This window comes from Rattus norvegicus, chromosome 7 (assembly GCF_036323735.1).
Source record: "Rattus norvegicus strain BN/NHsdMcwi chromosome 7, GRCr8, whole genome shotgun sequence".
NCBI lineage: Eukaryota > Metazoa > Chordata > Mammalia > Rodentia > Muridae > Rattus > Rattus norvegicus.
Window position 1 is genome coordinate 52967589 of NC_086025.1, and position 15088 is coordinate 52982676.

Genomic DNA, 15088 nt, shown 5'->3' on the forward strand with positions numbered 1-15088 from the left:
AACTAAGAATGTTGAACACTCTAAAAAAAGAATCATTTTAAACCCACTTTATTCCTGCCTATAAAAACTCTGTTTAGCTCCACAACCCAATTAAGAATAGAGCCTTTTAGTTCATGACGTCCCATTTGTCGGTTGCTGGCCTTAGTGCAGCAGTCCTGGGGTCCTGTTCAGGAAAGACTTTCCTGTGCTCACAAATTGAAGTGCAACTCCTACCTCCTACCATAGCAATTCTCAACCTGTGCGACCCTCAAAACACATTTGCATTACGATTCATAACAGTAGCAGAATTACAGTTCTGAAGCAGCAACGAGAATAATTTTACGGCTGAGGGTTCCACCACACGAGGAACTGTATTAAAGGGTTATGGCATCAGGAAGGTGGGAAACCACTGTTTTATCAGATTCAAACCAGCCCTTATGCTGAGGTCCTGGATTCCTTTGGAGTTGAGTTCTTGTGCAGGGTGCAAGATAAGGGTCTAGTTTCAGATCTCCTTCATGGAGCTATCCTGTTTGGCTAGCATCACTTACTGAAGAGGTTGTCTTTCTTCCCATGTTTTTTTTGTTTTTTGTTTTTTTGTTTTTTTGTTTTTTGTTTTTTTAGCTTCTTCCTAAAAACTCCACAAAAACAGAAATTTTAAAACAAACAAACAAACAAACCCCAACCAAGTGGCTGAGGGAGCATGGGCTTTTTATCTGGACCCTCGGATCACTGCCTGGTTTTATAAGGATGCCATGCTGTTTTGATGCTGTAGCTCTGCAGTATAATTTGAAATCAGGGATGCTGAGGCCTCCGGCAATGTTTTTATTGTTTGCTATTGTTTTGTTTACCCCAAATCTTCTATGTTTCCCTATGAATTTTAAGACTGATTTTTTTTAATTTGCCTAAAGAATTATCTTGCAATTTTGGTGGAGATTGCATTAAATTTATAATTAATTTAAACTTAATTTATAGGTTGCATTTGGTAGTCTGCTTCTCCTTAGTAGGGAACTGAGACTATTAACATTAAGAGTTATTATCAAATGATTTATATTGATTCCTGCCATTTTTATTGCTTTTGGCTTTTTTAGGTCTCTTTCCTTCTGGAACTGTTTATTTATTCCTTTGTAAACTCCTGGCCATGTTTGTCCTTGTTCTCAGACAGAAGGCTCGTCTTTAGTATTCTCCTTAAAGCTGCCTTTGTGCTAAAAACTTTCACTAGTATGCTTTTATTTATTTATTTTTTATTAAGAAGTATCACTATGGGGCTGGAGAGATGGCTCAGCAGTTAAGAGCACTGATTGCTCTTCTAGAGGTCCTGAGTTCAATTCCCAGCAACCACATGGTGGCTCACAACCATCTGTAATGGGATCTGATGTTCTCTCCTGATGTGTCTAAAGACAGCTACAGTGTACTCATATACTCAATTCTTTTTGTTATTGTTGTTAATTTCATTTTTCTTGGATATTTTATGTATTTACATTTCAAATGTTATCCCCTTTCCCCCCTTCTCCCAAACCCCCTCTCCCTCCCCCTGCTTCTATGAGGATGCTCCCATTCCCACCCACCCATTTCAACCTCAACTCCCTACCATTACCCTACATTGGGGAAATGAGCCTTCACAGGACCAAGGGCTTCTCCTCCCATTGATGCTGGACAATGCCATTCTCTGCTACATATGTGGCTGGAGTCATGGGTCTCTCCATGTGTACTCATTGGTTGGTGGTTTAGTCCCTGGGGGCTCTGGTGGGGTCTGGTTGGTTGATATTGTTGTTCTTCCTATGGTGTTCCAAACCCCTTTAGCTCCTTCAGTCCTTTCTCGAACTCTTCCACTGGGGTCCCCTTTTTCAGTCTGATGGTTAGCTGCAACCCGCCTCATCTGTATCAATAGGGCTCAGGCAGAGCCTCTCAGGAGACACCCATATCTGGCTCCTGTCAGCAAGTACTTCTTAGCATCAGCAATAGTGACTGGGTTTGTTGGCTGCATATGGGATGGATCCCCAGGTGGGGCAGTCTCTGGATGACCTTTTATTCAGTTCCTGCTACATTCTTTGTTGCTGTATTTCCTCCTGTGAGTATTTTGTTCTCCCTTCTAAAAAGGAATATACTCAATTCTTAAGAAGAGAAAGGAGGGGGGTTGGGGATTTAGCTCAGTGGTAGAGCGCTTGCCTAGCAAGCGCAAGGCCCTGGGTTCGGTCCCCAGCTCCGAAAAAAAGAAAAAAGAAAAAAAAAAAGAAGAGAAAGGAGGAGGAGGAGAAGAAGAGGAGGAGGAAGAGCCCCACTAAGTAGGCCTGGTTGACCTGGGACTTGTTATGTAGACCAGGCTATCCTTGGAACCACAGAGATGTGCTGGCCTTCTGCCTCTCAAGTGCTAAGATTAAATGTGTATGTCATGGTGTCCACCTCACCTGGAGGGTTTTTTTTCTCTTGCTCCTGAAATTTTAGTGAATAATTTTGCTTCATATAATAGCCTGTGTTGGCAGGTTTTGGCCATTCTGAGCTTGGAATATATCCTTATACACCATTTTGACTTTAAAAGGTTTTGTCAAATAATCAAGTGTTATTCAGATGGGCCTGCCTTTATAAATGACTTGTGTTTTCTCTTTTCCAGTGTTTAATACTCTTTTTATTCTGTGTTTTTAGTATTTTTAATTTCACAAGGAGTTTCTTTCTTAGGTTTGCCCATTTGATGTTCTACACGCCTGGTTTTTTGTTTTTTTTGTTTTGTTTTGTTTTGTTTTTTGTTTTTGTTTTTTAACCTGGATGGTCATTCATTTCTGTGGGTTCGGAGAATTTTCTTATGATTCTGTTGAAAGTATTCTCTACTACTTCGCTATGATATTGTTTTCTTCCTATGCCTATAATTCAAAGGTTGGGTCTTTTTATGGTCTACTCAGATTCTATGTTTGATATATATATATATATATATATATATATATATATATATATATATATATTTGTGTGTGTGTGTGTGTGTGTGTATTATATGTCTATGTTTTTTTATTGAACTTTACAGCGTGGGCCAATCCCCTGTCATTCAGTCCTAATTCATTTTCAGCAGAACCCACTCTTCTGGGTGAGGCTTTTTTACCGAGGTTTGATTTGGTGTAATGAGGTTGTCATTTCTAGCATCATTGCAGTCCTGTCTACTGCATTTTCTCCTTGACTTCTCTGAACTTTCTTTGCCTTTGTTCCTGTGGAGCAAATCTGTCTTTTTGAGTTGTCTGAACATTTTTATGATCATTCTTTAGAACTCTTTGGAAGTTCTTCCAGGTTGGGTTTTTTTGTTTTTTTGTTTTTTTGTTTTTTCCTGCTTAAGCAGAACAAGATACCCCTCCCCCATACATCCTGGGTCGTTTTGATTAGGTTCTATTACTTGTGGGATTACTAATCTGTGGGTACTCACAGTGCTCTGACTTTCTTGCTCTTCTCTTTCTGCACTGGGACTTGTGCAACTGATGGGGGTTTGTTAATTGAGGGTTTTTTTTTTTTTAATTCAAGTGTCCAGGTTTTCTTTTTATGGTGGCATTTGCAGTGTTGTGGAGGGCTAAGTCACAGTAGGGTTGAGGTGTGTTTTTCTTCTGTGGCACTGGTGGAGGGGGCTGGGGGTGTCTATCTCTGCCTAGGATGGTCATGTCGTGTCCTGTGTTAGCTTGGGTCTCCTGCCTGCATCTGCAGCTTTGACTGTGAGTTGAGGAGCTCTCCACGCAGCTTTGGGCCTTTTCCAGAGTCACAACCAGTCCCTCACCTGGGTCCAAAAGTTCTGCTAAGCCAGTGCATGATGTGGAACTTCAATGGTCCTTTCCTAGTCTCCCGGATTGGTCCCTAACCGGGGTCTTCGGCTTCTACTAAAGCCTCTGCACGATGCGGCTTTCTCTGTACTTCTTGGCCAAAACTAGAGTCAAATCTGGTCCTCGTCCTGGGTCTACAGCTTCTGCGGAAACCACTGCAGGATGTGAAACTTGTCAAGCATCAACAAGCTTCAGGAATAGATGATGCCTTGGGTCTATCAAGGTTTTGTTTCGTTTGTTTGTTTTCTTTTAAACCACTGAGCCTTCGCTCCAATCCCTGAAGGCACTTTGGAAACCATACATTTGAATCATTTACTTTAGGCAAGGTCGTTAGTTTTTAATTTTTTTTTTAACTGCTGTTCAGCCTGAAAATCCTGCTGTGTGTTTTCCCTGCTGATCTATTCATCTGCAGAGGTAACTCCAATTCTTTCTACGCGGCGGGCAGCGGAGAGCTTTGTCAGGCACTGAGGGCAGTGTTCTGCGAGGTGTGAATAGGGCTTTGCTGTTACAATGTGGAGTGTGGAGACTTGTTTTTTAAAATAAAGGTAGATACAAGTCTTACCCCCTTTAAAAAATGCATTATTGCCTGTGCTTCCTCGAGCAGGAGAGACAGATATGTTGCTAGAGCTTGTTCTAAGCTAGAGCTTGTTCTAAACTTAGATTGTCTGAAAATTAAATGTGGTGAGAAGAAAGATAGAGGTACATTCTCTGTTATCTGGGCTAGAAGGAATGGGGCCAAGGGACACGCTCCTATTTTACCCAAAGGTTGGTAAAGTAAGGACTGCACAACAGGATCCCTTAACTAGGGTTGGGATTCAGGATATGGGTAAGTCTGACGGACAAGTGGAAAACAGTGTGAGGAATCCTGGGAGTGTGCTGTAAACATTGGCTACTTTTTCTTTTTTTTATGATTTAATTTATTTTGAAGATTTACTTATTTAATATAAGTACACTGTAGCTGCACTTCAGACACACCAGAAGAGGGCATCAGATCCCATTACAGATGGTTGTGAGCCACCATGTGGTTGCTGGGATTTGAACTCAGGACCTCTAGAAAAACAGCCAGTTCTCTTAACCGCTGAGCCATCTCTCCAGCCCCAACACTGGCTACTTTTAGCTATCATGCTGGTCCTTCATTACACACAACCCAGAGAGGCACAGTCAAATCCTACTGAAGTTGCTAGTCTGACACAGGTGTCTAGGAAATTAATTATATTTCCAATGTTTTGGGCAATGGGAACAGAATGAGAGCTGTGCATCTTTTTGTACACTGGGAGTGAATGTTCTTGACATGGTCCTGAAACATGTATATATCAAATTTATATTTATAGATTAAATGTATAGAAAAGTCCACCCTAGACAATGTAAAGTTGGTTTGTTCTTCATATCTTTTTTCCTAATTAGGCTTTGAAATGTTTCTTTTCTTATACTACTAAGAAATTTGAAAATAGTGTAGGATATTAATATCCAAATCATCACTGGGGACAACAAATTACACCGAAGCCAAGACTTATCAGTTTCAAGGAAGATAATTCAGAAGCTAAAAATATATTTTGTGGGTTGGGGATTTAGCTCAGTGGTAGAGCGCTTGCATAGCAAGCGCAAGGCCCTGGGTTCGGTCCCCAGCTCCGAAAAAAAGAAAAAAAAATATATTTGTTTCATCCTCATGAAATATATGAGTCCAATATATTTAAAGGATTAGAGTACAAATATATAGAAAATACACACTAATAATTGAAGACATTAGAAGATCATGCATTTGTCCATATTTTCAATCAACACACTTGAAGATATATTTTGCTTTGCAAGTCACACATTTTATTACAAATTTATTTTGCGCCCAGTAGAAAAGCAAATTCTGAATCTATTTACAAGCACTATGTATTTACATATATTATATACAATTAATGAATCTAAAGAAAGTTGGAGGAGAAACGATATGTTTGGGGGACTATGCCACTGTACAGGGTTTCATGTTCTTTAATGTCACTGTATCCTTCCTGTAGTAATAAATACAATTCTCTATGTACACATCTTATAAAACATCTCATAAATGTATTTTTTAAAAAATTCCACATTAAAACATCTGGTCAAAATAAAACATGCTTATATAAAAATAAATCTACCTGATGGCCTTTTGGTTTGGGTGCAATGAGGCTAATGTAGGACCACAGAAGTTAAGAATAAACTTTTCACTTTTCAAATTTAATAGTTTGTCTTGAAACATCTAACACCCGTGTTAATATGGAATAAGCAGAGAAATAATGTTCTTCACATCAAGTGGTTGATCCAAAAAAGACACAGCTAAAACCAAGCTAAACACACGGAATATTACTCGGCCCAGTTCCTGTTGAGTCCAAAGTGTGGTGAGGCACTGTTGCTAGGGCTACTGGAGATGGGCGTGTGGTGTGACCCGGTGGACTTCCGGACTCCGGCCCTGCGTTTGAGCGTCTTACAACGCACGGCCATTTGAGGCAATAAAAAACCATCTTGCCAAAAGCCTGCTCCCACTCAGAAATAAATGCAGACCCTACAGCTGTGCTCTGTCTTGTGTAGGTATGAACTCTCTGAGCTTTAGGCTGCAGGATCATAAAGGATAAATCCAATGTTATCTGTATATAACTGCTGTAGGAACCGATTAAGTTAATATTCCTTCCCGAAAGCTTGTGACCAGTTTTATTTAATTAAGGGAGGATGCACTGAGTGCTTACTATAAAACCCAGTATCTTGAATTTATGTATGGATGAAAAAATGTCTCGCATTATCAATCCAAGAAACTGGTATCTTGGAAGGACCCTTTCAGACAAAAGGCAAAAAAAAAAAAAAAAAAAAAAAAAAAACCAAAAAAACCCCAAAAACAACAACAACAACAACAAAACCACAACAAAACCACAACAAAACCACACAACCATCTCTGTGTAGCCATTAAACTGAAACTCTGTAGGCAATGTAGCCCATTAAAAATCCATATATTTCCTTATAACTCTAGCTTTTTAAAAAAAGGGAATTTGTGGATTTAAATTGACACTGAGTCGTCATCCAACGAACCTTCCCGTCCGGTGCTGGTGACTCTGCTGGTGAGTTTGAAGAGAATACAGTTAAAACCAGAGAGTATGTTTTCTGAAGAGCATTTCAGTCTGCTTTTCTCATCTGGGTTCCTCTAGGTGACTTGATGGATCTACCTCTTAGCTGAACAAATGATACAGGCAGTGTTCAGACTGATGGTCACTCTCAGGCGTCGGTAAGGTATCGGCGTTTCCATACCAATTTAGAGAAGCTTGCTTGTGTTTTAAGTTTCAGCTCAGCTTTTCTTAGCTACCGCTCTGATATAAATTGTCTTTCGGGGTTTCCAACTCTTAAAAACGTCCCCCTCTCATGTTAACTAGAGACATGGGACAAATGCAACTGAAGAGAGGTGACAGCTTTCAGTCATTGGGTAAGCTGGTGATGACCCGGAATCGGAAGGCAAGTCATAGGCTATGCTGGCGTGGGTAAAGGATACTAAGGCTTGGGTTGAGTCACAGGACCGTTTCTCAACATCGTCCGAGTTAATGGACAGCAGACTTGGGTGTTTTGCTCTTGTCCAGAAACGGGTTTGCTTTCCCAGGCTGCCCATATCCTCCTTAAAATGGGGGTTGAAGACAATGTAGAGAAGGGGGTTGAGGCATGCCGGAAGTGGGACAATCACTAGAAGTATAAATTTAATTACTTCGGGACTGATAAACGTGAGGTTTAGCAAAGAGGAGAAGGATAAGAAAGCCACGGGGCAGTAAAGGATACAGTTGGTGAAGAGCAACAGAGCAGTGTGCTTCACCATAGAACAGTCCCAAAGGTTCTCCAGCTCTCCCTTCTCCAAACTGCAGTAGAGCCTTGTATAGGCAATGGTCATTATGAGGAAACAGAGGGAGTTGAGCAATACGAGAGCCACCATGTAGCCTGTGGTGCTGGGCTCCCCAAAGGGTAAGGGCAGGCAGAGGGGAGAGGCATTGTACTCACTGCCTCCTAGCAAGGGGACGGTGGCAATGGTCAGGGCCAAGAGGACACACAGCAAAATGATCGCTTTCAGGCTAGAAAGGGGAGCTTTCATTTCAAACTTTGAAGAGCACTTGACAGAAAAACCACGTTCCAGTGCCGCCAGAGTGAGCAGGAAGACCGATGATTCGGAAGCAAAAATGGACAAAAAACCAACAATTTGGCAGCCAATTCCACCTTCCCACCATGCACCGTGTTGAGCAAAACTGCCAAAAGTGAACGTGTCCACGACAGCCAGAATTGCACTGGAGACCCCCATGAGTATGTCCACTACCGCAATTACCCCGATTAGCAGTTTTATGGAAGAGATGTACAGAGGGGTTCTGAACACTGTGAAAGCCACCAAGGCATTGCAGGAAAGCGCCAGGACTGCTGTGGTCCACACCCCGATTCGGATCAGCCAGCTACCAAACAGGTGCTCACAGGGCTTGAAGGGACCTGAGTGCGGAAGGAAGAGAGAGGTTGTATCAGACTGGGCCGACCGAGGTAGCAAATTTGCCAAGAGACAGAGGTCAGTAACGGCCACTGTAACCACAGTGCCCCTCTTTCTTAAACCAGTAGGAAGACTGCCTTGGAGACCCCATAGCACCGATCCATTGACTCCCAGGTTCTTGTGTTTCCTGAGGACGTATAGAAAATTAGAAATGGGAAACTTCAATCCCAAGACATAGCTGTGTGGGCAATGTGAAAAGTCAGATCTCCTAGATTTCTCACTTAAGACCTCCTGAATTGCTTCTATGGCTCCTCTGCCAAGAAAGAGATGCCCGGGGAAATAGGGCACAGGAGACACCGTGTGGGCAGCAGGGAGTGCACTTCATGGGCATCTTAGGGAGCAAGGAACACATTTATTGGGAATAAATTATTATTCGGTGCTTTTTCCCACTGTAGCTGTTGCAGTGTTAGAAAATTGGGTCACTCCTTTCTCCCTCTTCTCCCGTTTCTTCCCTAGGAATAGGACAGTTTAATGAATTGAATGTTTAAAAATTCATCCATATTCTTTTTTGTTTTCATGTGTATTTTTGTTTGTTTCTTAAAGGATAGGCTCTCTCCACATAGCTCTGGTTGTCCTGGAACTTCGTAGACCAGGCTAGCCTTGAGCTTTGTGAGACTTGCCTGTCTCTGCCTCTCAAGTGTGGAGTAGGCTCTAAAGGCATCACCACACCCAGCAAGGGCCGCACCCAGCAAGGGCCGCACCCAGCAAGGGCCGAGTCTTAAGCACATTAAATAAGTACTTTATCCTTGGGCTAAATTCCTAGTCCTTAAATGGCTGGTGATTCATAAAGATCTAAATTATTAAAAATGTATTGATTATGTAAAGCAAGGCTAGGGGTACCATTCCATGCTGAGAACTGCTTTTTAAATCCTATATGCCTCCTAGTACAAGCTAACTCTTTAGTTGGTGTTGGCCTGAGCTAACAGTTCTCCACAAAAGTTCTATTGGTGAATGGAGAATGACTCTCGGGGATTGAAGCTTGTTTGTATTTCATAAGTTCTGATTGTCAGACAGTAAGGAGCCAGGTGTCAGCCGAGATTTCGTTTCCGAAACAGAGCTGCAGTGGTCAAAAGCCTCAGAGTTCAAGTGAGCCGAGATACCGAGGTAGTTCTGATGATGTCTCTCTTACCTGGGGGAGGTGAGCACTGCACGGAGTGAAGAACCTTCAGGTCTTCCTCAAAGTCAAGTAGGAAGTCTTCAAGGTCCCGCTCATCTGAAGGAATGAGAAGTCCCAGAATGGTTACTTCTGTCTTTCTGTACCAGAAGCCTCATCAGAGAGTCTTGAGTTGTCATAAATTGTTACAAAGAGAAGTGAAGGCAAGACTTTGCTGCGGGTTGGTTAGAAAGTTCCTTGTTGACATTCTTGTCCAGCTACCCTGGCCATGCTGCTGCAGAACCCTGGTGAAGAGGAACCCACACTCTCTAGGGTAACATACCCAAGCCTTCTGATTCTGCTGGGCCCTGGAGCTTGGGATGGTCTCAAATTTGCTAGCGCAGGAAGCACATTTTATCCAGTTGTCTAGAGACTGAAGATGTGCCTGAGTGGTAGGACATTTGCTTAGCATGCTCAAAGGCCCAAGTTTGTTCTCCAGTTCCTCTCAGAAACTAACACGGAGAAAGGAGTGACTCATTTTCTAACACTGCAGAAGCTACAGTGGGAATGTTCTCGGCTACCTTCTCTAACCACAAGATGAAAAATCAGTTTGGGTGGCCCTTGGGGGATGATTCTGCCTTACAAAAGTCAAAGCAAGGCTGAGGTGTGTGATTTAGGTAACTATCAAGAAAATCGTAACTTCCTAACGATGCACATTTTCTTGGTTTTGTGTGAGACTTAGGAATCACTATTCTCTCTCTCTCTCTCTCTTTCTCTCTCTCTCTTTCTCTCTCTCTCTCTGTGTATGTGTGTGTGTGTCTCTCTCTGTCTGTCTCTGTCTCTGTCTCTCTGTGTGTGTGTCTCTCTCTGTCTCTCTGTCTCTCTCTGTGTGTCTCTCTGTCTCTCTTTGTCTCCCTCTGTCTCTGTTTCTCTGTCTCTGTCTCTTTCCCCCCCTCTCTCTCTGTGTCTCTCCGTCTCTCTCTGTCTCTGTCTCTCTCTGTCTCTCTGTTTCTCTGTCTCTGCCTGTCTCTTTCTCTCTGTCTCTGTCTGTGTGTGTGTGTGTCTCTCTGTCTCTCTCTGTCTCTGTCTCTCTCTGTCTCCCTCTGTCTCTCTGTTTCTCTGTCTCTGCCTGTCTCTTTCTCTCTGTCTCTGTCTCTCTGTGTGTTCGTGTTTGTGTGTTTGTGTGTGTCTCTGTCTCTTTGTTTCTCTCTCTCTCTCTCTCTCTCTCTCTCTCTCTCTCTGTGTCTCTCTCTCTCTGTGTGTCTTTGTGGGTGCACATGATCATGTGATACTCAAAAGAACATGTGTGGATGTCGATGGTAGGTGTTGGGCTACCCTGTCTCTTCCCTTCTTTCTCTTCTGAGACAGGGTCTCTCACCCATTCTACTGGGCTGGCTGTCCATCAAATGCTAGTTCTTTCTCCTCTATTGTGTTTCATAACACTAAGATTATAGGTGCTAGCTGCCATATCTCACCTTACTATTATTATTGTTATTGTTGTTGTTTAATGTGGGTGTTGGAGGTCTGAACTCAGATCCTCTAACACAGACACCTCCCCAGCTCTGACATCAGTAATGTGTCAAAACCTTTGGTGTCATTCTAATACTTGGCTCCCGTCTGAGAATCTTGGAAATAAATTCCATGAAGGACATTAGTGTTATTATGTAGTCCCAGTGGCTGGTGTAGTATCTGGAAGATAATGATGGGCTCTATGTTTTTAAATTTTAAAGTTTTAATGAGTAAATGCAGAAGAGGTTAGAGTTGATGGGGCAGGAAGAGCGGAAACCAAAGGAAGAGAGTGAGTGATACGAGCTGTGTGACCTAAAACAAAGTAGGAAAGAAGAAAGAAGAAAGAAAGAAAGAAAGAAACAAACAAACAAACAAACAAACAAACAAATAAGGCTGTTAACTCCTTCAACTGATAGGTATGTGGTAAGGTTAAGGAAACTTAGCATACTGACTGAATTACACTTTGGAATCAACAAATCACTCAGGCCCTAAGAAGGAGAAGCTATCCTGTTAGATTTTGTGCAAACTCGCAAGGTTGGCAGGGAGTGGAGGGGGTGCTGCCCAGGGCACTTCTTCATCCCCACAGGTGTGGAGACACATTGCTTTCTGTTTAAGTAACGTCTTACTGCAAGGGAAGCCAAGGTTCTACAGACGTGATCTCATTTCGCCTTCCTGACAGATACCCCTGTGGGGGACTAGGAGAACATGATTTAGAATTAGTTGCTTGAGAAAATGAATTCTTAGGCCCTTCTGCTGGAATCCGGAGGAATTACAAATGTCTGCCCACCCACCCACCCCCTTTTTCCAGGCCAGAAAAATAAACATGGATATTTTTCTCCTGCAGGGAGAGAAGAGCAGGAGGATGTTTGAAAAAAAAAAAAAAGGATGAGCGCTTCTTAAAAGTATGGAAATGTTGATATAGGGGTTGCCTTTGAGCACTGTGTATGTTAAGGATGATCTAAGTATAAATAAAAATGCCAAGAATTTACTCATAGAATAGGTGGCAATTCTTCTGTCTTTGTGAGTCTTTACAGGATAAGATTGATCCCCATTTGCTGGGTGATTACACAGGGGCTCCTAAACTTTCCCAGTCCATGTACTATCTTTTCACGACCTTTCTGACTGCAGTTTCCTCCCCACGACATCCGTCCTTACCTTGAACTTGAAATAAGCCAGCATCTTTCTTACGAAGGTCGTCCACACTGCTGCTGTCATCTTTGTTCCATTGATTAGGAATTTTATAGACATTCTCACACCCCCCAAATGCACAGCACTGGTAAGCGTATGGCATTTCTATAATCCTTTACAGAAAGGGGACAAAACAAAAACACGTGTAAGACCGATGGGTCATGAAATATAGTGTTTATCTTTTCACCCAATGAGTTTAACCTAAACCAGTTTCCCAAAATATAAACTATTTGCACAGTGGTGTTCATTCTAGTGATACTTAGAATCACAGTTATTAAAATTTACCATCACGAAGTGTTTATAAGTATGGAAGTGATGGGATTAAATGACCAAGACTTTCCTTAATAAAATGGTTTAAGTAGTGAACGGTAGGAGAATTATAACAAGATTATGTCAAGTAACTAAAATATACCATAGTGTTCTATGCATGCTTAGATTCTAATAGCTTAAATGATGTAGAACATAGTCTAGAAACAAACAACACAAAACGTGGCATTTAAAAAATATGCTTTTCTCCCTTCCGTATTATCTCTTGGGGGCTTTATTACTTTCTTCATTTTAAAATATGCAGACAGGATGGTGGTTTAATTTACAGAACCTTTAAGCTGTTCCTTTATTGTTAATAAGCCTAGCAGTTTTAAAGGGTACTGCTTCTTCAAACAAGTATTAACTTGGCCCATTTTATGAGAACATACACGTACTCAATGAATGAAAAAGCGTAAACAGAAGTGCAGTATTGTTACAATGTTATTTAATTACTCGGCCCACTATATATCCCATGGATCAGTGCTTTTTAAACTCTTTCCACGAACTCTGTGATTCTAGGAAGCATCTTTGAGAGGGAAAGGAAAGGTGGTCAGGAAGACAGTTTTCCACTTCGGGCTTGTCCTCACAGTGTCCCAGGGGTGGGGACTGAGGGCATGAAACCCAATTCAGAAGGGTCTCATGGCCTCATCTATTTAGAAACCACTACACCCTGTCTGTCCGTTCACATGAGCACAAATGTATCTTGTTCGTTTTAATGACAAACTCACTTGAGCTCCGGGAAGTTTGCAGATGGTATCAGGCTCTGCAAGGCGCGGTTCCCCGTTAATTTTAAGTGAGTTAAACCGTGTAACCCAGTCACAGGGAAAGACGAAAGGAGGTTGGATGATAGGTCCCTGCAGAACATCAAACAATAGGCTTTTAGTAGTCTACACCAGCATAAAACGTGCATGTTTACGAAAATAGCCTAAAGACAATTGATGTGAAGACAATTACACTGCTCAATCAGAAACTTCTAAGCTAACCGTGTTGGTTCTAGTTTCTGATGGCTTTTCTATTCACAATCAGAACTGCAGGGGGACACGTTTTAAATGCATCGAAATTGTAACATATTTGACCTCATTTTGCCAAACAGGGGCATCTAAAAGCAAGGGGAAATACACATTTATTTCAAAACACATAGGAAGGATCAGTAAAAGGCTTAGCAGGTGATTCTGGAGGATCGGGAGAGAAGAAATGAATTCTTATCACACTCTGCCTGGTGGCTCAGCTGTCACCTAGGGATCCCCACAAGAGCTCATATGGCCCTGGAGGAATAGAGCATCTTCCCTGGTCAGGAAGCAGCTCAGGCAGGGAGAACACAGCACACTGGCTGTGCACTGGGCGTGACTTCAGACAGCTAATGCTTTCACTAACTAGATGGTCCCTCATTATTGAAAAACATCTCCTAAACCAGCAAGGGGATACTCACAGCTTTATTAGAGACGGCAACGTAGAGAAAGCGTTGGGGTGAATAATGGCAATTTTATTCCGGGCTAAGTTCCTGTTTGTTTTTTTTTAAAAAGGAAATGAGAAGATTATGTTAAAAAGAGCACTCAACATTGTATCATACGTATCCAGAATCTACTCTATGTAATTCCTACTTAAATGGGGAATAGCTGGCTCATCGAATTCTCCTTTGGATAAAGATAGAAAGGCATAGAATCACTAAAGATAGAACTTTAAATCAACCCTGTTTGAGATAATCAGGTAGATGCTTTAGTTCTTATTAGCTTCCTGCTAGGAAGGTTGACTTTAACACGGATATACATTTTTATTGCAGTTTTTCTAAAATGACTGGAGATTGGGGAGCGAGAAGAGGCAAATGTCGGGGTGTCTCTCTCTGATGAAAAAGTGGCGTTCAAATTACAAAATGATCCCGGGCACACAGTGAAACTGATCCAACCATTTGTGCGTGCCGCATCTGTATGTCAGACCCTGAAATAGGCAGATGCTTTCAAGAAAATTCTCACCAAAAGATACAGACAATTCCTGACGGAGATGCACGTAAAATAGAAGAAAACATGTTAGAAATAAAATCCTTCAAAGCAAGGAAAAATATTTTACAGAGAAATGAGATCTACCTGTCCATACATATATGTCGAAGTGAAGAGTAGTGAGTAGGAATAAAATCTTTAGTGTAAACTTCTCCAGATAATTCTACTCAGAGGCAAGGACTTCCACATTCTCAGAAGTGAACTATGAATTTAAGACCTCTCCCTTCTCCTCCTCCTTCCTTTCTTCCTTCCTCGGTGCTGGGGAACACAGTCAGAGCCTCGCAAAGGCTAGAAAGTCTTCTACGGAGAATTTATTTTTGAAATGTCTAGCACGTTAAGGTAAGTAGAGGAAGTCAGAGGTGATCAGAGTCGACCTTTCTCAGGTTGAGAGAAGTGCATGATGCTAGGCCCCCTGAGTAACTTCAGGCAAACTGAATTCACAGAATAGTCAAGCTCCCGTGGAATGGCTTCGGAAGGAGATTTTCTTCCTTCCATATGAATCCAGCAGCCGAATACTATCTCAGGTGTCTAGATAGTCTACGAATGGCGGTCGTCCGCCATGTTTTTTTGAGGCGGGGCCTCTCACTGAACTTGAGTTTACTTCGTGGGGCTGGGGTGGGCGGCCAGTAAACCCCAGGGCTCTGCTCATCCCTGTCCTCCCAATACTGGGTTAACGAGTGTGTGAGAATTCACCAGGCTTTTCACC

General features: G+C 42.1%; 1 protein-coding gene across 2 annotated transcripts in view; it reads right to left on the reverse strand.

Moving 5' to 3' along the window:
* Positions 1 to 5562: 5562 nt before the first annotated feature.
* Lgr5 (leucine rich repeat containing G protein coupled receptor 5) overlaps positions 5563 to 15088 on the reverse strand; it is a 134814-nt gene continuing 125288 nt past the window's right edge. Inside the window, exons 14-18 of one of the 2 annotated variants that reach the window (XM_063263222.1) lie at positions 13818 to 13889; positions 13117 to 13242; positions 12050 to 12195; positions 9422 to 9505; positions 5563 to 8237 (exon numbers count right to left, since the gene is read on the reverse strand). In XM_063263222.1, the coding sequence (XP_063119292.1) occupies positions 7150 to 8237; positions 9422 to 9505; positions 12050 to 12195; positions 13117 to 13242; positions 13818 to 13889 (1516 nt within the window). In that variant the 3' untranslated portion in view covers positions 5563 to 7149. The remainder of the gene's footprint in view (positions 8238 to 9421; positions 9506 to 12049; positions 12196 to 13116; positions 13243 to 13817; positions 13890 to 15088) is intronic. The other variant, NM_001106784.1, reaches the window with a different exon arrangement.